At 37.7% G+C, this 23448-nt stretch overlaps 1 protein-coding gene across 2 annotated transcripts in view; it reads left to right on the forward strand.

Annotated features, from left to right (window-relative positions):
- Positions 1-22737, forward strand: part of sugt1 (SGT1 homolog, MIS12 kinetochore complex assembly cochaperone) — a 175338-nt gene extending 152601 nt beyond the window's left edge. For both annotated transcript variants that reach the window (XM_073043204.1, XM_073043205.1), the window contains exons 12-13: positions 17299-17480; positions 22382-22737. In XM_073043204.1, the coding sequence (XP_072899305.1) occupies positions 17299-17480; positions 22382-22483 (284 nt within the window). In that variant the 3' untranslated portion in view covers positions 22484-22737. The remainder of the gene's footprint in view (positions 1-17298; positions 17481-22381) is intronic.
- Positions 22738-23448: the final 711 nt, after the last annotated feature.

Genomic DNA, 23448 nt, shown 5'->3' on the forward strand with positions numbered 1-23448 from the left:
CAAAAGATCCATCCCAGTCTTTCAACCAACATAACAAATATCTAATATTAATTGCCCAATAATAAAATCTGAAATTAGGTAATGCCAACCCACCTTCCTTCTTAGTCTTCTGTAAGTATATTTTACCTAACCTGGGATTTTTATTCTGCCATATATATGAGGAAATTTTTGAATCAACATTAGTAAAAAAAGATTTCGGAATAAAAGTTGGTACCGCTTGAAAAATATATAAAAACTTAGGTAAAATAACCATCTTAATAGCATTAATCCTACCTATCAGAGATAAAAATAATGGTGACCACTTAGTAAACAAGCATTTAATCTGATCAATTAAGGGTAAAAAATTAAACCTAAATAATTCTTTATGGTTTTTTGTGATTTTAATCCCTAAGTAAAAAAAAGAGTCATTAACTAATTTAAAAGGTAAGTTTCCATAAATTGGGACCTGTCTATTCAAAGGAAACAATTCACTCTTATTAAGATTTAACTTATACCCAGAAAACTCACTAAATTGAGCCAACAATGATAGAACTGCTGGAATAGATTTCTCAGGGTTAGAAATGAATAATAATAAATCATCTGCATACAAAGATAACTTATGAATATCTGTCCCACGATTAATACCCGAAATATCCTGCGATTCTCTGATGGCAATTGCCAAAGGTTCTAAAGCAATGTTAAATAGTAATGGGCTAATAGGACAGCCTTGTCTAGTGCCCCGAAATAAACGAAAAAAGGGAGATCTTTGATTATTAGTAAACACCGAGGCTACTGGAGTGTGATAAATCAGTTTAATCCAAGAAATGAATGTCGGACTAAAATTAAACTTCTCCAACACATAAAATAAGTAAGGCCATTCAACTCTATCAAATGCTTTCTCCGCATCTAATGAAATAACACATTCTGAAGTGCTATGTGAAGGAGTATAAACAATATTCAGTAATCTCCTAACATTGAAAAAAGAATAGCGATTTTTAATAAAACCGGTTTGATCTTCCGAAATAATTTGGGGTAATACCTTCTCCAGCCTGGATGCCAGTAACTTGGAAAAGATCTTGGAGTCTACATTCAATAAAGATATTGGTCTATAGGATGCACAGTCAGCAGGGTCTTTATCTTTCTTCAGTATTAAAGAAATGGAAGCTCTATAAAAAGATTGAGGCAAATTCCCCAATCTAATTGCTTCTTCAAAAACCCTGCATAACCAAGGAGAAAGAGTAGCGGAAAAACATTTTAAAAATTCTACTGTATACCCATCTGGACCTGGTGCTTTCCCAGAATTCATTGAGGAAATAACCCCTTTAATTTCTGCATCCGTAATAGGAGTATCTAATATTGAAAGATCATCAGATGATAATTTTGGAAAATTCAATTTCCCAAGAAAATCACACATGGTATTATGATCCTGAGGGAATTCAGATTGATACAGGGAGGTATAAAAGTCTTGAAATGACTTATTTATCTCATCATGGTTAACTGTCAAATCCCCATTCTGCTGACGAATTGAGTGATTTGACGTTTAACCAAAACATTCTTCAACTGACTAGCTAACAGTTTACCCGATTTATCACTATGTATATAAAAATCAGATCTGGTTTTCATTAATTGATTTTCAATCGGAGATGTAAGTAATAAACTATGTTCCGTTTGAAGTTCAACCCTTTGTTTGTAAAGCTCCTTACTAGGTGTGATCGATTATTTCTTGTCAATCTCTTTAATTTTATCAACCAATAAAAGAGTTTCCTTCTTAATGCGTTTTCTCAGACCAACAGAGTAAGAGATAATCTGTCCACGTATATACGCTTTAAAAGTGTCCCAAAGTGTTCCGCAAGAAATATCATCCGTGGAATTAGTTGAAAAGAAGAAATCGATCTGCTCCTTCATAAATTTAATAAAGTCCGGATCTTGCAGTAAGGTAGAGTCAAATCGCCATTGTCTAACATTAGAAGCTGTATCCGTAAATTTAATACAAAGTTTTAATGGAGCATGGTCAGAGATAGCTATAATATCATAATTACAACCAATTACCGATGGAATAAAACAAGAGTCAATAAAAAAATAATCAATTCTCGAATAAGAATGATAAACATGTGAGAAAAAAGAAAACTCTTTGTCGTTAGGATGCCGAAATCTCCAAATATCAAAAACTCCATTATCAGTCAAAAAGGAATTAATACAAGTGGCTGACTTATTGGGTAAAGTCTGAATAGATATAGATTTGTCCATCAAAGGATTTAAACAACAATTAAAGTCACCACCCATTATTAACTTATATTCATTTAGATTAGGTAAAGAAGTAAATAAGGACTTTAAAAAATCAGGACAATCCACATTTGGAGCATAAACATTAACCATAGCAACCTTTTTATTACAAAGTAAACCCGTAATTAACAAAAATCTACCATTCAGATCCGAAAGGATATCGTGTTGAACAAATGCAATAGAGGAGTCAATAAAAACTGAAACTCACTTTACTTTGGCATTCGAATTCGAATGATACTGTTGACCCTGCCAAGACCTAAAAAAGCGATATTTGTCCTCCTTCCTCACATGAATTTCTTGTACAAAAATGATATGAGCATTAAGTCTTTGGAATACTTTGAAAATCTTCTTTCATTTAATCGGATGGTTTAAACCATTAGTATTCCAAGACACAAAATTAATGGTCTGAGCCATGCTTCTAAAATCAACCCTTTGGTGTAAAAAGGGTTAACCAAATTATAAACTCATGCACCCGGAAGAGGAACAAAAATAAAGAGCGGACCCGGAAGTGACGACATCGTAGACATATTTGAAGTTCAAAAACAGCCCAAATGAAAAAACTAAAACAAACTGATAAAAGAAAAATAAAATTAGAAAACAGACCATCCCCCACCCCCACAAGAAAAAGAAAAAATGCCAAAATATGGCTAGAAAAAGGAAAAAATGAGACTAATTCTACCCCCATATCAGCAGAAGACCACTCCGTATGTAAAGGATATATATAAAAAAAACCACCCTGACTTTAAAAATTATAATCACTATACTAAAACCACACTTCTTAATATACTTAGTTGTAAAAAAAAGAATATAATCACTAAAAGCTTATAAATCGGGTTATAGCCCAAACAAATCAAGAAATATTTAAACTATGATAAGCGATGCATTATAGGAAGAAGACGAGAGAAGAAAAAATAACGCCATCTTAAACAAAACCAAGAATATTGTTCCAAAAAACCACCATCTTAATAAAAAAGAATTTCCCTTGGAAAGGTTAAAAATATACCTTCGAGGGAACAAAAATTATAGTCAAAAATATAGTATAATAGTTAAAGTGTATAAAACAGAGCGATTAATATAACGAAAACACACTTTAACTTAAATATAAAGTATAGGATAAACCTACACCAATAACCAGAGACTAACTCTAGTTTAAGGAATCGAAAACCATCTTACACGATCAGAATCACTCGTTTATTAGGGATTAGTATCTATGGCTATAGGGAAGTTCTCCTCCAGATACTTTCTCGCTTCAGATGTAGAAAGGAAAAGCTGGCGTGGAGCATTCGACGGAGAGATTCTAAGCTTTGCAGGGTATAAGAGCACAGGTTTTAGATTTTTCTCATAACATTCAGACATCAGAGGTTTAAAAAGAAACCTATTCTTCATAACTTCAGGACTAAAATCTTCAACCAAACGGAAGTGGTACTCTTGAAATTTAACCATTCCAGCCCGCCGAGCCACACGAATAAGTTGTTCTTTGTCGTGTACATAGTGAAACCGGACAATTACAACCGAGGGTTTAGCTGGAGCACTCGATGAATGACGCCAAATTCTATGTGCTCGATCAAGTAACGGGGGATTCTCTGGGAAAACCGACGGGAACGCATCTTTTAAAAGTTGAGCAAGATATTTCGAAGGATCGCCTTTTTCTATGCCGTCTGGGAGACCAAGTATACGTAGGTTCTGTCTTCTGGACCGATTCTCAAAGTCGACACTCTTGGCTTTAAGTGTTTCCACCAGTTTAATGGTCGAAATTAAATCTTGTTGCAATTTTTCAATTGTCAAATCTCGTTTCCGAGCTTCTTCTTGCAGAGACGCAATAAGAACTTGCTGCTGGTTAATTACTGAATCCGTCTTAATCATATAATCTTGAAAGGCCTTTATATCTTGTTTAAAAACTTGTTGTAGTTCATCGAATTTTTTATCCAAAACCTCCATAAACAGTTCATAAGTTAATTCAGTGCGTTGCGGATGAGCTTGCTTCTTTCCATTACCGTTCGGGTTGCACCCCGGTTCTCGTCCTTTAGATCTAAGAGCCATTTCTGTTTGCATATCTTCAAAAATTCACAATAAACTCTTAACGATAAGCCCAAGAAAATAGCGAGAATCTTTTGGTGTAGGTAAAAATAAGTTGGATAAGGGTGATCAAAGGTTAAAAAAAGTAAAGGTTATGGACCGAATCTAAAACAGTACTCACTCCATGAGCGTCTCCCGCTGAATCTCTAAAGAATTAGTTGCATGGATAGTGAGTAAAATGAGGTAGCACAGTTTGAAGAACAGGTCATAAAAGCCAATTTGGGCCATTTATCCAAGAAAGGATATGCTAAAATGGAGGGTTCAGAGGAGGTTCACAAGAATGATTCTGGGAATGAAAGGGTTATCGTCTGAAGAGAGTTTGATGGTTCTGGGTGTGTACTTGCTGGAATTTAGAAGAGTGAAGGGGGAATCTCATTTAAACCTACCAAATGTTGAAAGGCCTAGGTAGAGTGGATGTGGAGAGGATGTTTCCCACAGTGGTCTAGGACCTGAGGACACAGGCCTCAGAATAGAGGGAAGTCCATTTAGAATGGAGATGAGAAGGAATTTCTTTAGCCACAAGGTGGTGAATCTATGGAATTCATTGCCACAGGTGGCTGTGGAGGCCAGGTCATTAGCTGTATTTAAAATGCTGGTTGATAAGTTCTTGATAGTCAGAGCATGAAAGGTTCTGGGGAGAAGGCAGGTGAATGGGGTTGAGGGGGAAAGTGGATCAGCCATGATGAAATGGTGGAGCAGACTTGATAGGCCAAATGGCCTATTTCTGCTCCTATCTTTATGGTCTATGGTCAAAGACAGTATTGAGGATGTCACAACCTAGTTTATTTCAAACTAATATGCAAAGATTTCTTCCAAGCCCATTAAAAAGGATGATAAAAGATGTTAACCACTTAGTGATCACATGCAGTTAATATGCTTACAGATTGAGGTGTCAATGGTGAATGTATTTCTCTGAGCAAGTTGACTGGCTCGCTTGCATATATCTATGTAGATATCCACTTCATGACATAATGGAAAGAAGTGAGGAAACTGATCAGAAGTTTTATCAAAACGTAGAGGGAAAATATCTTCGACCAGAGTGAGAACTGAAAATAGTGAATGCCAGTTTTGCATTTTGTTGCTAAAGTCTATAAAGAACATAACAATTAGTTCATGATGGAACAAAATGTTTGATTTATTGAGGAGTGATGTGGGGTTGAGTTTAAAGAATTTTTGATCATTATTTTCTTCTTATTTGCTGTTAAGAAAATAGGCAGTTTAAAAATATTAGTTCACCATTTCTGAAATGATTAGCCAGTGTGAGTATATAAATGAAAATTGGAATATTTTAAGATTACAAGAGTTCTGCTAATTTCTGTATAGTATAAGAAAACCCTTAAAGGCATGAATGGCATGTTTTACCTAAGAATTTTCAAGGCTTATTGTGCACCACGTAACCATTAAAAATGTTAGAATGGACAAGGTAATTCACTTTAGACTGCAAAACTATTATGGCATTTGAAATAAAAACCACTGAAAATTTATAACATGAGAAAAGGCGGTTGACAAGAGTCCATTCCATCTCTTTGCAATAGCAGTTCTATTTATTTCACTCTTTGGGTGATAGTTTCTTTGGAATTTTGAATTGAAAGTGGAAGAAAACTATAGCATATTAACTAAGCAGCAAGATGCTCATTGCACTTCTCAGTTCCTTTGACATGCTTGAACATACATGGTGAATATGGTAGAAAGGGAATGTATAATTCCTTTATCCTTTGGTTGCTGGGCTTATCCTGGGTAAACCTGGAAGAAGATACCCAAATTTTAGTTAAACATCTTTAGTAATTGAAATTAGATAATTTGGCAGATCATTGTTTTCTGTCAAATTTAATGCACAGAGATACCTCGCTGATCTCATAAAATACAAAATGTGCTGCCTGCCAATGGTGGAAATTTAACTCCTCCATCCAGTAACAATGAAGGGCCTTGGTTGAGCATTGCAGAATGCCAGCTGTTCTTGACCACCCTTTAAAGGGAATAATACTGTTAGTAAAAAGATGAAATCGTCTTTAGGTATTGCTGTAATAATGTTTTTGTGTGTTTTATTGCAGTTATTAGACTATTGTTCATAGTTCAGTGTAAATATCAAAGTACATGTATGTCGCCATATATTACCCTGAGATTCATTTTCTTGTGGGCATTCACAGTAAATACAAAGAAACACAATAAAATCAATGAAAAAATACAACAAGATGAACAACCAAATCTGCAAAAGGCAAGAAATTGTGCAAATACAAAAGAAAAAAAGCAAACAAAATGATAATGAATAAACAAATATTGAGAATGTTGACATGAGCGGTCCTTGAAAGTGAGTCGATAAGTTGAGGGAAGAGTTCAGTGATGTGGTGAGTGAAGTTATCCCCACTGGTTCAAGAGCCTAATGGTTGAGGGGTAATAATTGTTCCTGCAGGTGGTGGTGTGGGTTCTGAGGCTCCTGTGCCTCCTTCCTGATGGGAGCAGCGAGAAGAGAGCATGGCCTGGATGGTGGAGGTTCTTGATTATGAATGCTGCTTTCCTACAACAACACCCTTGTAGATGTGCTCAATGGTGGGGAGATATTTACTCCCTGCTATGTATCTATAGAAGTTTGTCAAAGTTTAAGATGACGTACAAATCTCTGCAAACGTCTGGAAATTAGAGGTGCTGCCATGCCTTCTTTGTAATGGCACTTACAAGGATCCTCTGAAATGATAATGCAGAGGAATTTAAATTTGCTGATTCTCTCCACCTCTGATCTCCTCTGAGGACTGGATCATGGACCTCTGGTTTCCTACCCTTCCTGTGGATAATAATCAGCTCTTTGATTTGGCTGACACTGAGAGAAAGGTTTTTATTGTGGCACCATTCAGCCAGATTTTCTATTTCTCTCCTCTATGTTGATTTGGCCAACAACAGTTTAAATATGGGATTATACCTATACTTGACCTCGCTGTCATAAGCATAAAGCGGGTAGAGCAGGGGGCTAAGCACACAGCCTTGTGGTGCACCTGTGCTGATGGAGTTCATGGAGGGAATATTGATGCCAATCCGAACTGACTGCGGTCTGCAAGTGAAGAAATCAAGGATCCAGTGTACAAGGAGGTATTGAGGCAGGTCCTTCGAACTTATTGATTTCTTTTGAGAGGATGATATTGAAAGCAGAGTTGTAGTCTATAAACGGCATTCTGATATATGCACCTTCACAGTTCAGATGTATGCAGGTAGGAGGAGGACAGCCAGATTATCATATTTCCTGAAATTGCAGTATAGGGATGGAATGGTAGATGTTCCTTATGGCAGTATAGCAGTGGTCGAATGTGTTGGGTTCCCCAGAGCTGCATGTGATATATTGATGATAACTGTCCTGAGATTTCTGCAAGCAAGCTTGATTGAAGTCCCCAGCAATGATATGACAGCATTGGGGTAGGCTGTTTTTTGTTTGATAGTTTGATTACTCAATACATCGAGTGCTTGTTTAACATCTGCCTTTGGCAGTATGTAAACTGCAGTCAGCATCACGGAGGAGAACACTTGATAGTGGTTGGCACTTAATCACTCAGTGTTCTAGGTTAGGAGTACAAAAGTGCAAAAAGACTACTATATCTGAGCACCACAAAGAGTTTATCATGAAACGCAGACCCCCACCTTTTGCCTTCTTCAAATCAGCAGTCCGGTCCATCTGGTGGTTCAGGAAGTGTTTGAGTTTAGCTGCTGTACCTAACTTGTCAGTGGTGAGCCATGTCTTTGTGAAACAGAACGCAGCAAGCCCTGAATTCCCTTCAATATAGCAATCTTTTCCTTACTGTAGGTCCTCTATCCTGTTCTCCAGTGACTGTACATTTGCTAACAAGATACTATGAGGATGAAGTTTCACCTTAACATTTTAGTCTGACTTGGAGTCCTCCCTGCTGACATCTCTTCGGGCAATGGCAGTAACCACTGACTTTCATTCACTTAAAGGTGCCATACCTGCATTTTAAGAGTCCACTGAGTCCTTCAGAATATTGTAAAATCACTAATTCATTTAGATGGTTCAAATGTACAATACTTAAAGGGAAATTGCAAGCTGTAGATTGCAGTGATAGTAGTTTAGAAGAAGTATGCAGTGCCTATAAAAAGTATTCACCCCCCCCCCGAAGGTTTCATGTTCTATTTTTTTTGTTTTACAACATTGAGTCATAGTAGATTTAATTTAGCTTTTTTGACACTGCTCAGCATGAAAAAGACTCTTGTATCAAAGTGAATGCAGATCTCGACAAAGTGATCTAAATTAATTACAATATAAAATGCAAAATAATTGATTAGTTAAATAGAGATCATCTGTGTGCAGTCAAAGGGTTTCACTGGATTGTAGTAAAAATGCACCTGTATCTGGAAGGTCCAACTGCTGGTGAATTGGTATCCTGACAAAAACTACATGAAGACAAAAGAACATCCCAAACAACTCTGCAAAAAGGTTATTGAAAAACACAAGTCAGGATACAACAACTGTTGCAGCTTTATGGGAGAGTGGCAAAGAAAAAGCCACTGTTGGAAGAGAAAAAAACTACTCTTGGCTAGAGTTTGCCAGAAGGCATGTGGAAGACCAAAGTCAGCTGGAAGAAGCTTCTATGGTCTGATGAAACCAAAATCGAGCTTTTTGGCCATCAAGCTAAATGCTATGTTTGGCATAAACCAAACAGCTCACATCACCAAAAGCATACCATCCCTTCTGTGAAGCATGGTGGTGGCTACTTCATGCTGTCTGGATGTTTCACTGCAGCAGGCCCTGGAAGACTTGTGGAGGGTAAAATGAATGCAACAGATCCCAGAGGAAAACATGGTGCAGTCTGCAAGAAAACTGCGACTTGTGAGAAGATTTGTTTTCCTGCAAGTTAATAACCCCAAGCATAAAGCCAAAACTATACAGGAATGGCTTAAAAACAAAAAAGTTAATGTCCTGGAGTGGGTAAGTTAGAGTCTAGACATCAATCTAATTGAGAATGTTGGCTGGACATGAAAAAGGCTGTTCACTCTCAATTGCCATGCAATCTGACCAAACTTGGGCAGTTTTGTAAAGACAAATGGAGAAAAATTGCAGTGATGGGTACCTATCCACACAAACTTGAGGCTGTAATTGCTGCCAAAGGTGTACCTATTCAATACTGACTTGAAGGAAGTGAATACTTGTGCAAACAATTATTTTGTATTATGTATGTGTAATTAGTTTAGATCACTTTGTAGAGAATTGTTTTCACTTTGACACGAAATAATTTTTTTCTGTTGATCAGTATCAAAAAAGCCAAATTAAAGGCACAGTTAGTTGTTATAATTCAAAAGGAGCTGGAGAGGAATTTGGAAGGAAAGAATTAGCACAGAGTTAGTATGACCCTATAGACCAAATGTCTTCCTTCCATGCTATAGCTTTTCTTTGATTTTTTTTTCTTGGAAGTGACATAGAACTATGATTTTTAAGTCAAGATAACCCAATGAAGAATCAGGCCAAGAACTTGCTTCATCTGTTTTAAATTTATCCTGCTTGGCATGGTAGTAATAACACACAACGCACCCAAATCAGATGATATCCTAGTATGGAGTAAAGTTTGCAGACGTGGACCAAGTGCTGGGAATTTAACCAATACAATCTGGAATTAAGCCCATAAGACATAGGAGCAGAATTGGGCCATTTGGCAATCCTGCTCTGACATTCCATCATAGCTGATCCTGGATCCCACTCAACCCCATACACCTGCTTTAAGTATACCGGTGGGCTTGGCATCCACCGCAGTCTTTGGCAGAGCATTCCACAGATTCACTACTCTCTGGCTAAAACAAAAATCCCTCCTTACCTCTGTTCTAAAAGGTTGCCCCTCAATTTTGAGGCTATACCCCCTAGTTCAGGATACCCCAGCCATAGGAAACATCCTCTCCACACCCACCCTATCTTGTCCTTTCAGCATTTCAGTAGGTTTCAATGAGATTCCTCATCCCCACTCCCCATGTTCTTCTAAATTCCAATGAGGATGGCCCAAAGCTGCCAAACACTCCTCATATGTTAACAGCTTCATTCCTAGATTCATCCTCGTGAACTTCCTCTGGACTCTCCAACGACAACACATCCATTCTGAGATATGGGGCTCAAAACTGTTCACTATACTCCTAGCGTGACCTTGACTAGTGTCTTATAACCCTCAGCATTGTCTCTTTGCTTTTATATTCTATTCCTCTTGAAATATATGCCAACATTTCATTCGCCTTTCTTACCACAGACTCACCTGTAAATTAATCTTCTGGGAGTCTTCTACGAGGACTCCTAAGTCCCTTTACACCTCTGATGTTTGAATATTATTCTCATTTAGATAATAGTCTGCACTATTGTTCATTTTACCAAAATGCATTATCATACATTTCTCAATACTGTATTCCATCTGTCACTTTTAGTCAAAGTCCTGCTGCAATCGCATTGCTTCCCCAGCACTACCTACCTCTCCACCTATCTTTGTATCATCTGCAAACTTTTCACAAGGCCATCAATTCCATTATCTATATCATTGACAAACAATGTGAAAGTAGTGGTCCCAACACTGACTCCTTAGGAGTACCACTAGTCACTGGCAGTCAACCAGAAAAGGCCCCTTTAATCCCACTCGCTGCCTTTTGCCTGTCAGCCATTCTTCTATCCATGCCAGTTTTTTTCATTTAATGCTGTAGGATTTTATCTTGTTTAGCAGCTTCATGTGTGGCACCTTATGAAATGCCTTTTGAAAATCCAAGTAAATACCATCCACTGCCTCTTGTTACTTCCTAGAAGACTCTAACAGATTTGTCAGGCAAGATTTCCCTTTACAGAAACCATGCGGACTTTGACTTCTTTATTATTAGTCTCCAAGTACCCCGAAACCTCATCCTTAATAATAGACTTCCAACACTTTCCTAACCACTGAGGTTAGGCTAACTAGCCTATAATATCCTTTCTTTTACCTTCCTCCCTTCTTAAAGAGTGAAGTGACATTTGCAGTTTCCCAGTCCTCCACGACCATGTCGGAATCAAATGATTCTTGAAAGATCATGACCAATGCATCTGTTTTCTCTTCAGATGTAGTCCATCTGGTCCAGGTGACTTACCCACCTTAAGACCTTTCAGATTGCCTCGCATATTTTCCTTTGTAATACCAATGGCACTCACTCCTGTTCCCTAACACACACACACCTCTGGAATACTGCTAGTGTCTTCCACAGTGAAGATTGATGCAAAGTACTCATTAAGTTCATTGCCATTTTTGTCCCCCATTACGACCTCATCAGCATTATTTTCCAGTGATCCAACATCAACTCCCACCTCCCTTTTACTCTTCATATAACTTAAAAAATTATTGTCCTGCTTTAAATTATTGGCAAGTTTGCCTTCATATTTCATCTTTTTCCTCCTTATAACTTTTTTAGTTGCCTTTTGTTGGATTTTAAAAGCTTCCCAATCACCCAACTTCCCACTCACTTTTGTTACTTTATTTGCCCTTTCCTTGGGTTTTATGCAGTCCTTAACTTCCCTTGTCAACCATGTTTGCCTACCTCTGCCATTTGAGAACCACTGCTTCTGTGAGAACTGCGCATTGTAAACTATTCCCAGAAACTTCAGCCACCTCTGCTTTGCCATTGTCCCCACCATTATCACCTGGGCAAGCTCCTCTCTCACGTCTCTGTAATTCCCTTTGTTCGAATACGATACTGATAGATGTGACCTGTGCTTCTCAAATTGCAGAATGAATTCAGTCATATTATAAACACTGCCTCCTAATAGTTCTTTTACATTAAGCTTCTTAATAAAATCTTGGTTATTACACAATACACAATCTGAGATAGCTTTTCCCCTAGTAGGCTCAAGCACAAACTGCTCTAAAAAAGCCATCATGTAGGCATTCAGCAAATTCTCTCTCTTGCAATCTGACACCAACCCTATTTTACCAATCCCTTTGCATATTGAAGTCCTTCTTTGCAATTGTGTCATTACCCTTATTAAAATGCCTTTTCCAGCTCCCTTTGCAATCTCAACGCTACATCTTGGATACTATTTGGAGGCTATTTATGATTCACATAGTGTGTTTTTTTACCGTTGCAGTTTGTTAACTTCACCCACAAAGATTCAACATTCTCTGACCCATTGTCATCTCTCTCTAAAGGTGTAATTCCATCTCTTACCAACAGAGCCTCAGCTCAGCCTATGCCTTCGTGCCTGCCTTTTCAATACACAATATATCATTTGGTGTTAAGCTCCAAACTATGGCCTTCTTTCAACCATGACTCAGTGATGCTCACAACGTCATCCGAAAGATCTCTAATTGCGTCACAAGTTCATCCACCTTATTCTGAATACTGCATTTAAGTACAGTACCTTCAGTCCTGCATTCTTTGCCCTTTTGAATTTTGCCTCTGTGGTGCAATTTAACTCTTTGCCCTGTCTGCATTTGTAACTAATCATTGCCTTGTCCTTCCTTACATTCATGTTATACTCATCATCTACCTGTAAACCTGCTGACTCATTCTCAGCTCTATCATCCTGGTTCCCATCCTTCTGCCATATTTGTCTTAACCAGCTCTAGTAAACCTGCCCGCAAGAATATCGATCCCCCTCAGACTCAAGTGCCACCCGTCCCTTTTGTACAGATCACACCTGCCCCAGAAGAGTTCCCAGTTATTCAGAAATCAGAATCCTTGCCCCTGCTCCAAATCTTCAGCCACGCATTTATCTGCCACTTCATTCTATTCCTATCCTCATTGTCATGTGGTACAGGCAGCAATCCCGAGTTTACTACCCTCAGCTTCCTTCCTAACTCCTTTATTCTGTTTTCAGGACCTCATCCCTTTCATTCCCTATGCAGTTGGCACCAATAGGTACCACGACTTCTGGCTGCTCACCCTCCCTTTTCAGGATGTTGTGGACGAATTCAGAAATATCGCAGACCCTGGCACCTGGGAGCCAAAGTACCATTCGTGTTTCTTTTTCACGTCCACAGAACCACCCGTCTGTCACGTTGACTATAGAGTCCCCTATTACTGCTGCCATCTTGTTCAGTTCCCTACCCTTCTGAGCCACAGGGCCAGACTTATTGCCATCAGGTAGGACCTCCCCCCCCCCCCCCCACCCCCAACAGTACTCAAAATGGAGTATTTATTGTTGAGGGAGACGGCCACAAAGGTGTTCTCCACTATCTGGCATTCTCCCTTCCCTCTCCTGACAGTCACCCATTTATCTATCTCCTGTAGCCTTGGGGTGATTACCTCCCTGTAGCTCCTGTCTGTCACCTCTTCAATTTCCCAAACAAGCTGAAGGTCTTTGAGCTGAAGCTCGAGTTCCTTAACACAGTCTCTAAGGAGCTGCGTCTCGATGTACCTGGTGCAGCTGTGACCATCGGAGTGCCTGGTAGTCTCCCTGATATTCCACATCTGACACCCAGGACAGAACACTGGCTCTGTAGACGTACCCCCTATTCTCTCAAGAATTAAATAAGAAATAAGAAGTAAAAATTTCTGTGGCAGATAGATTAGTGAGGATGGGCCAAGCAAGCCTATCATTTTAAGTGCCTTATAGAAGTATTCAGCCCCTAACCATTTGTACAACCATGGATTTTGATCAAGTTAAAGTGGTGCTAGAAAGATTGTGAACCCTGTAGAATTTTCTCTATTTCTGCAGAAATATGACCTAAAATATGATCATACCTTAAAGCAATGTCCTACCACTAGATAAAGAGAACTCAATTAATAACACCAAAAATGATACTTGTTCATTTATTTATTGAAAAAAAATGATTCAATATTATATGTATTTGTTGAAATAAGTATTTGAACCTCTTGGGTGCTGGCTTCTCTAAAAACTATTTGGAGTCAGGTGTTACAATCAATGAGATGAGATTGGAAGTGTGGGTTGTAGAGGTGCCCTGCACTATAAAAATGACACACAAAGTCAGGTTACTGACAGAACCTGTTCTTCTCAAGAAAGATATGTTTTATCTGCTCCATGCCTCAATCAAAACAACTTTCAGGTGATCTTAGAAGAATAATTGTAGAGATGCATGAAGCTGGAAAAGACCACAAAACCAATTCTAAAGACCTTGTGTTCATCAGTTGGCAGTAAGAGAAATTGTCTGCCAACGGAGAGAAAAGAGCACTGCATACCAACACCTCATCCCAACTGTGAAACATCGTAGAAGGAGCATCATGGTTTGGTGCTTCTTCCTTGCCATTCTTGTATAAATACTCACTTTGTGCAAGGCCTTAGAGATTATGGAGCCATGAACTTCGTCTCCAGTTGCAGCCACTGACTTCTGCAGCTCACTCAGAGTGACTGTTGGCATCATAGCAGCCTCTCTTAAAAGTTCCATTCTTCTCTGGCAACTAAATTTAGAGGCATGGCCTGACCTAGGCAGTATAGCTGTGTTTCATATTTTTTCCACCTTTTCACAATGGACTGCACTGAGCATCTACGTATGTTCAGTGCCTTTGAGATGGTCCTGTACCCTTCACCAGATTTGTGCCTCCCTATTGTCATTTCCCTGACTTGTATTAAATGCTCTTTTGTTTTCATTTTGGGTTTGGTGTGTTGAAAATCCAATGTACTGATGGTCCTTACAGAGAGAGGGGTATTTTATTCTTATGAATTTTTTGAAAACTCCAATTTTCTACATCAACAATTTGGGTGAGTTAGTAAGGTAATATATTGCACCTGAGGAAAGTTACAGTATAGTTATTACAAGGGGGAAAAGTACCTTTTCAGCTTCAATTTTGTTTTTTAACTTCGGTAAATTGTTGACATATTTTGGATTTTAAGTTTAGAAAATGAGACAGTAAAATGTGAAAGTAAATGTGGGGGCTGAATACTGTTTTCAAAGCTTTGTATATTTATTTCAACCATTTCCTCGAGCTTAATCTAGCAATATTTACTTTCTTAATTTTTTTTTAAAAGAGCTGTTAGTGAGTCACTCTTGTTCATGTCATTGAAAGACCCTTTTCAATTAATTTTATGCCCTTCTAGGTTCCTTAAGGTTGTTAGAACTTTGGGGTGGGAATGGGGATAAGCTCCCACTAATTAAATGCTCCCAATGGTTTGCATCTCAAATAGCCTCTGACAACCAAGTTCAGCTTTGGTTCACGTTTGGTTTAGCTACTTAGCCCAGCGGAACTATTTCTACTGACAGGAGAACGGGCAAAGGTGGTTACTGGCATCTTAAAACCAGTCACTTCTGCCAAACGGGACTCATCAACCATGGTAGGCAGCTCGTCTAGAAGGAAAACTCTGATCTCAAACCTCCTCTGCCTTGCGGCTATACTCACTTATGGGGAAGGCTTCGGGAGTAAATCCCGAAGAAAAATTTGGACTTTTGAGTCCCCAATGTCACTGGTGCCAAAATATATTGGTCTCTGTTGTTCCCTTGGATTCATCAGCTATGTAGAGACTGGGAGCCTGTTACATGGGCAGCAGCTTGCTCTCCATATCGTACTGCCCTGGATTGTGTATCATGTAGACAGCTGGGATGCAGTATCCATGGTTGACGTCAACCAATGAGGTGCCTCATCCCCTTCTAATTGTTCTTTATATTAGAGAGTAATGAATGAATTGCCTAGGAAAGGCAGTAGGTGAGTATCAGCAGAAAGCTTATACTTGCATGTCTGATATGATACGATAATGCCTCATGCCCAGAATTGAAATTCCTAAGGTACTTCCTCTGTGCCCCTAAATCTTGAAGGACAGGATATACACTGGCTCGATGATGGAGGAGCCTAAATAATGCCTAAAAGGTGCTTTACTTAATTTAACTGTTTTCCTTGATTGTTCTGAGTGGTTTCCCCAGTTTTTGTGTTTCTATAAGTGGATCTGGAGGCTTGACTACACTGGGTGACCTTTATTTCTGATGTTCCATGGTTTTTGTTTTTCCTTGCAATATTTTTATATCAAAATTGTTTCATCGGAATCAGGTTTAATATCAACATAGTGATCATGGGTTCATTGTCCATTCAGAAATCTGATGACAGAGGGGAAGACGCTATTGCTAAAACATTGAGTGTGTGCCTTCAGGCTTGCCTGCAATGAGAAGAGGTTGTGTCTTGGATGATGAGGCTCCTTAATGATGGATGCCACCTTTTTGAGGCATCACCTTTTGAAAATGTCCTCAGTGCTGGGGAGGCCAGTGCCCATTATGGACTTGTCTGAGTTTACAAATTTTTGCACCTTATGCAACCATTTAGAATGCTCTCCACAGTACATCTTTAGAAATTGGCATGGCTTTACTGACATACCAAGCCTCAAACTCCTAATGAAATGCAGCTACTGCCATGCCTTCTTTGTAATTGCATCAATATGTTGAGCCCGGGCTAAATCTTCAGAGATGTTTACACCCAGGAACCTGAAACTGCTCACCCTTTCCTGTGCTGATCCCTCATTGAGGACTGGTGTGTGTTTCTTCAACTTCTCCTTCCTGAAGTCCACAATCAATTTCTTGGTTTTATTGATGTTGAGTGCAAGGTGGCTGTTGTCACTCAGCCAGCTGATCTATCTTCCCTGTACATAAAATGGCCAGTCAAATGAAGATGGCATTTTCCTTCCCTAAAATTTGCTTAATAGTCTCAAGATTATTTAAGCAACACGCAAAATGTTGGAAGAACTCAGCAGGCCAGACAGCATCTATGGAAAAAAGCACTGTCAACATTTCGGCCTGAAATGTGGACTGTGCTTTTTGTGTGTGTTGCTCAGATTTCCAGCATCTGCCGTTGGAACAGGATTATTTATTTATTTATTTATTTGAATTTTAAAGTACCTTCTACACTGGTGGGCTTTGAGTCAACTACAGACTTTCATCTGCAATTCTGGACTACTGGTCAGGTGGTGTACTGTACTTAACTGTTATTCTGTGCTTATTTTTTTATGCTATTTGTTGAAGACAGCAATATTCAGATTATTTGGATTACTGTAATTACCCCTTAATTTAGTTTGGAAATTATCTATAATTTTAGAGCAGCCTCAACCATATCCATCCTCTTCTCACTACACAAAGAATTGGGATAAATTGGTAATGGAGATAAAAAAGGAAGAGAATGAAGAAAAACCAGAAGGAGATGCTGCTCTAAACCAGCTTTTTCAGAAGATTTATGCAGATGGGTCTGATGAAGTAAAGCGTGCTATGAACAAGTCATTTGTAAGTATTACACACTTGTTACTATTTCATTTTAAAGGTTTTTTTATATGTGACAGAATATATTTATTGTTAGGTAAGTAAATGAAAAGTTTACAGCAGACATTTTAACATCGTTCCAAATCTTCAGAACTTACAAATAGAAATACAGTGTATTCTGGTTAATTGGGACATACCAGGACCAGTACGTTTTGGTCCAATTAAGCGGCTGCCCAATTATCCAAAGTTTCATGGAAATAGTTAAAAAAGTATTTAAAAAAAAGACTTACTACTGTTTCACTGAATAACAAATTATGTATTTAAATGAAATACAAAACAAACTAGAACACTACCAATATTACTACAGTAATATAAAATTGTAGGTTACCAACAGATAAATTCACCAGATGTACACTGGCATAGTACACGATTGATAAAACTATCCATTAATGGCCCCTTAAAGCATCCAGGTCTAGTACTTTTTCTAATAACTAACAATTTATTTTTTATCAGTTCCTGACAGACAGTATTTAAACAACACAACACAGTTAAGCAATCCAATGTTTTCTTACAACCTTTTTAGCAAAGGAAAACATCCAGTGTGGCATGATAATAAAGGCCTCTTTCATCGGCATTTTAGTTATTATCTGCACATAATTTTTGAGGCAAGTTAGGGAGTTTTGTAGATTTCCATGTTTCTGCACTTAGAGCATCAGCGCTACCTTTCTTGCTGTGTGCTTTCTTGAATTTAATGTGGTGCCTACATTTCCATCAAGACAATCAACCATTTGTTGCTTTAAAATCTTGGTGACCCAGCTTCTTAGCTAGTTCCACCTACCTGCTTTTTAACTTTGGTCCACTGACATGCACACCTCATTCAGCTATAATGGAAAACCATTGATTGAAGGCCACTTCAATATCTGGATCCTTACCTTCTTTATGCTTTCATTTTTGGGATGTTCCCTGTTGTCCCTCTCATAATGCTCATTTTTCTCGCTAATGTATCAAATGTGCAGTTGTAGATTTTGGCAGTCCAGTTATCTCTGCAGCTGATGGTGAGTAGTGTTAAGCAGATGGCTTTTAATTTGGTCAAGTAGAGTAATTTTTTTTGGCTACTGTCAAATCTTTTTGTGGCAAAGTTCTCAAAAAAAGCCCCAAAAAGATAAAACAAAATGATTAAAAACACTGCTTTTTGAATTGGCATCTGTCAGCCCAAATGGATAGCGTAACACAAGTACACACAACTTAAGCAACTTTTTGCTGTAAGTTCGGTGTAGTGTCTAATGGCCACACAAATGCACGTGACAGACTGTCTTCTACCCCAAATAATTGGCATAGTGTCGAAAATAAATGAAGGGAATCCTGGCTATTTTCTTGATCTGTTTTTGTTCTGTAAGAGTTGTCCCAAATAAGCAGCTGCCCTGATTAACCAAAACCCAATTAGCGAGAATCCACTGTATTTTGGAATTAATGTACTACTTGGCGTTTGATGAAATATGCAAGAATAAATTGCCAATTATCCTAATTTCCTTATTCCTAGAAGTACCAAAATACATAAAATGCATAAATGAGCAATCTGATTTGTTTTAACTTGTTGAAAATCACTCTGTACATTTGTGATGTCCTGACCAGTTTACTTTCGAATCAGCTGTTAATGTGATTTTGTAATTGTACATGCAAAAGTCATTTTCTTTTTTAAAAAAATCACAATAACGTGAAGTTTGTCCTTTTAACTTGGCCTTGGCTCCCTATTATTTACTCCAATTCCCATCCAGAAATCACTGCAAGTAAGTGGCCCACTTCTCTTATTAATTACAGTTATATTACAATTATTAATATATTCTCTGATTAATTATAGTTTTACATGTCATTGTTTTCTTGGATTTAATTTAGATACGTTCCATTTCACTGGTTTTCCCCAGTCAAATTTGCTTAGTCTTTCTTGAAAGAGCGTTAATGGTACCTCATTTCCAAATCACAACCTAGCTGACTTTCTTGGTCAAGTAATGTGGCTTGGAATTGCAATATATTGAATGAAAATATTCTTCAATGTGATTTAAGAGTAAATCTACCCATAAATATTTTCTGCTCTGTTTGTATGATTAAAGATTTTCCCTGTTATAATTTCCTGTTGCAGTTTGTTCAAATTTTGTTAATTTCCCGATCTGCAGTTTAAGTCATTATGCATTTATTATAGTATTACCATCTGGAATAGTTGCAGAGTGAAAATGCATAACTTCGGATGCTTTTCATGACTACAGCTCTGTATACAGTACTATGATCCCCTCAAAACTAATCAATAAGCTCCAATAACAACACACACACAAAATGCTGGTAGAACACAGCAGGCTAGGCAGCATCTATAGGGAGAAGCGATGTCGACGTTTATAAGCTCCAATACTTGGGTCTCAATACTTCCTTGTGCAAGTGAATTCTCAATTTCCTCACTGAAGAACCCAGTCAGTTTGGATTGACAACAACAGTACAGGTGCACCACAAAGCAGTTTGTTTAGCCACCTGCTCTACTCATTTTATACTTACAGTTGCAAGAAAATTTTTGTGAACTCTTTGCAATTACCTGGTTTTCTGCATTAATTACTCCTAAAATGTGATCTGATTTTCACCTAAGTCACAATAGCAGACAAACACTATTTGCCTAAACTAATAACACACAAAGAATTATACTTCCCATGTCTTAATTGAACATATTGTTTAATCATTCACACTCCGGGCTGGAAAAAGTATGTGAACCCTTGTATTTAATAACTGCTAGAACCTCTAGCAGCAATAACCTCCATCAAACATTTATCTTCCCATCAATCCTGACCAGTTTCCAGTCCCTGCTGCGAAAAGCATGGCACTGCCTCCATTATAGATTACTGTGGGGATGGTGTTAACTGGGTGGTGTGCAGTATTAGATTTACGCTACATGTACCACTATGTGTTGAGACCAAAAGTTCCAGTTCAGTCTCATCCGACCACAAAACCTCCTTTCGTATCTTTTCAGTATCTTCTAAGTGATAATTTGCAAAGTCTTTACAGGCAAGGATATGTGGTGTTTTTTAGCTAGAGCATCTCCCTAGTCACTGTTCCATAAATACCCTTTTTGTGCTAGGCTTTTGAGATTTTGGAGCTATGAACTTCATCTCCAGTTGCAGCTACTGACTTCTGCAGCTCACTCAGCATGACCATAGTAGATTCTCTTACAAGTGCCATTCTTCTCCAGTGACCTCCAGAGTTTAGAGGGGCAGCCTGACCTAGGCAGTGCGGCTGTGGTTTTATATTTTTTCACTATGAACTGTACTAAGCTCTGAGGTATGTTCAGTGCCTTTGAGATGGTCTTGTACCCTTCCCCAGATATTATAATTTCCCTGACTTGTCTTGAATGTTTTTTTATTCATTTTGGTTTAGTGTGTTGAAAATCCACCATAGTGTTGGACCTTACAGAGAGAGAGTTTATTTATTCTAATGAATTCATTGAAAACAGTTGATTCTTGAATTTTCTAAGTCAACAGATTGGGTGTGTTGGTAAGGGAATGTGTATTTTGCACCTGAGGAAAGGTTGTGTCTTAATTGCAAAGGGGATGAATACTTTTTCAGTCTGATAATTTTGGTTTTAAATTTTTAGGGAAGTGTTGACAGGATTTGGAATTTTTCTTTTAACTTGACATAATGCACAATGTTTTGTAGATTTGCTCATAAAATCCTACTTCAATATATTTTATATTTAGAAAATCAGACAGTAAAATGCAAAAAATGGTAGAGAGCTGAATACTTTTTCAAGGCACTGTATTGTCACTATGTACAACTCTGAAATTTGTTTTCTTGCGGGCATACTGAGTAAATCTAAGAACCATAGTAGAATCAATGAATGAACGCACCCAACAGGACGGACAATCCACCAATGTGCAAAAGACAACAAACTGGAAATGTCAAAGAAAAAATAGAAATAATAACAATAATAAATAAATCAAATGTTAAGAACATGACATGAAGAGTCATTGAAAGTGAGTCCATAGGTTGTGGGAACAGTTCGGTAATGGGGCAATTGAAGTTATCCCCACTGGTTCATGAGCCTGGTAGTTGAGATGTAATAACTGTTTCTGAACCTGTTGGTGAGTCCTGAAGCTCCTGTACCACCTCCTCAATGGCAGCAGCAAGTAGAGTGCATGACCAGGTTGGAGGGGGTACTTAATGGTGGGGAGGACTTTACCCATAATGGACTGGGCTGTATCCACTACTTTTTGTAGGGTTCTCCATTCAAGGGCATTGGTGTTTCCATAGAATTTCCAAAATTTTTCGACCTGATGAGATTTATTCCAATGATTTATTTCATGCACACAAATTTTAACTTTTTTTTAGTTTGAATTTCCCCTTCATTGCCATCTCAATGTTTAACTTAATCTTCTTGTTCACCTTTGTCTTTTTAACTGCTTGATAAGCGAAGCTCACTTTCCTTTCCAAGCAACCTCCCCTATTCATGATTTTTTCTATGATTATTAATTTTTTTCACATGGCTTCAATTAACTTTCCTACAAAAATTTATGTATTTCTATTTGATTCTAAATCAGCTCTTTCAATTCTACAGATCTCAATTTTTTTCCTGACCTATCCTAGGCACCATTTCAAAACGTGTATGTTCAGTGTTCTTCTTGGAACAACTATAGTGTCAGGATGTGGGTCATACTGCTCTGTGTGTCACTGTTTTCATTGGATCCCTGATTTCTGGCTTTTGAATTTTTTTTTGCTTCTGGCACTTGGGATATCTGATTATCAGAGAAGTTATTAACTATATCTAAGCCACTATTTTTCCATTGCACATCTTTTCATTCTGATTTTATAACAAACAGATTTTTGTTGCCATTTTTGTGAGATGTGTCTTTGGAACCAAAGTTAACATTTGCTTTTTCCTGTTGTCTTTGTAGACTGAATCTGGAGGCACTGTTCTGAGCACAAATTGGACAGAAGTAGGCAAAAAGACAGTGGCTGTGAATCCCCCAGATGACATGGAGTGGAAGAAACTTTGAAGACTGATTTTTTTTGTTGTCATTTTCCAACATTAATTCAACTTTAAGTGCATACAAATCTTATGTTTGTTCCAGCACTGATGTACTTGTCTTTTGCCTTAGCCTTAGATGATCTTTGCATGGATTGGATGCATTCTTTAGTCTAACAGTAGTATTAGAATAAATTAAAGATGTTTTCTTTACGGTTTTGGTTTTGATTTTAAAAGATGTGAATTGTTTCCTACCACAGAATAAATTGACTATATATCTATAAATGTTGTTGTTATGTGTGTGAATAGTGCTATGTCAGTCTAATCATCTAGTTTTTCTTACGGAGTTGCAGCAGAATTTTTAAACACGATACATCCTGACAATGATACTTTTCAATCCAAATCAGACTGGCATTGTTACACACTTGCTATCTTATGTTTAAAATAATGTGATATTTTTTAATTATTAAATGAAAGGTTGGTTAGGTAAAACCAAAAGTAAAAATAATATAAAATATTCAATATTTTGAATTGAATGCGGTGGATTCTATTTTATTGGGACCAATATATTTTGGCCCAATTAAGTGGTTCCCTCAATTAGCCAAAGTTTCATGAAAATAGTTAAAAAAGACAAACTACTGTTTAACTGACCAGTAATACATTATATTTTTAAATGAACAAATTAGAACACTATCAATACTACTTCAGTACTATAAAACTGTGTATTAGTTCCTAAAACTTATTGAGAGAAATTGACTGTAAAAAAAAACAAAATCAGTGCAGACACCTTGTGCAGTTAATGGACTGCCTTCAAAGAATGCTATCGACGATTGCACCGTCCAGATTTTCATTATAACATGCAAGATGATTATCAATACCTTCAGATTCTTCATAGTCCTAACTTATTGAAGTAGTGAAATTGTTTCATTTTCACTCTCGGCCATTTCTGGCATCTCCAAAGCAATGCACACAAAATGCTGGAGGAATTAAGCTGGT

The sequence above is a fragment of the Hemitrygon akajei genome, chromosome 4 (assembly GCF_048418815.1).
Source record: "Hemitrygon akajei chromosome 4, sHemAka1.3, whole genome shotgun sequence".
In the NCBI taxonomy this organism is placed as follows: Eukaryota; Metazoa; Chordata; class Chondrichthyes; order Myliobatiformes; family Dasyatidae; genus Hemitrygon; species Hemitrygon akajei.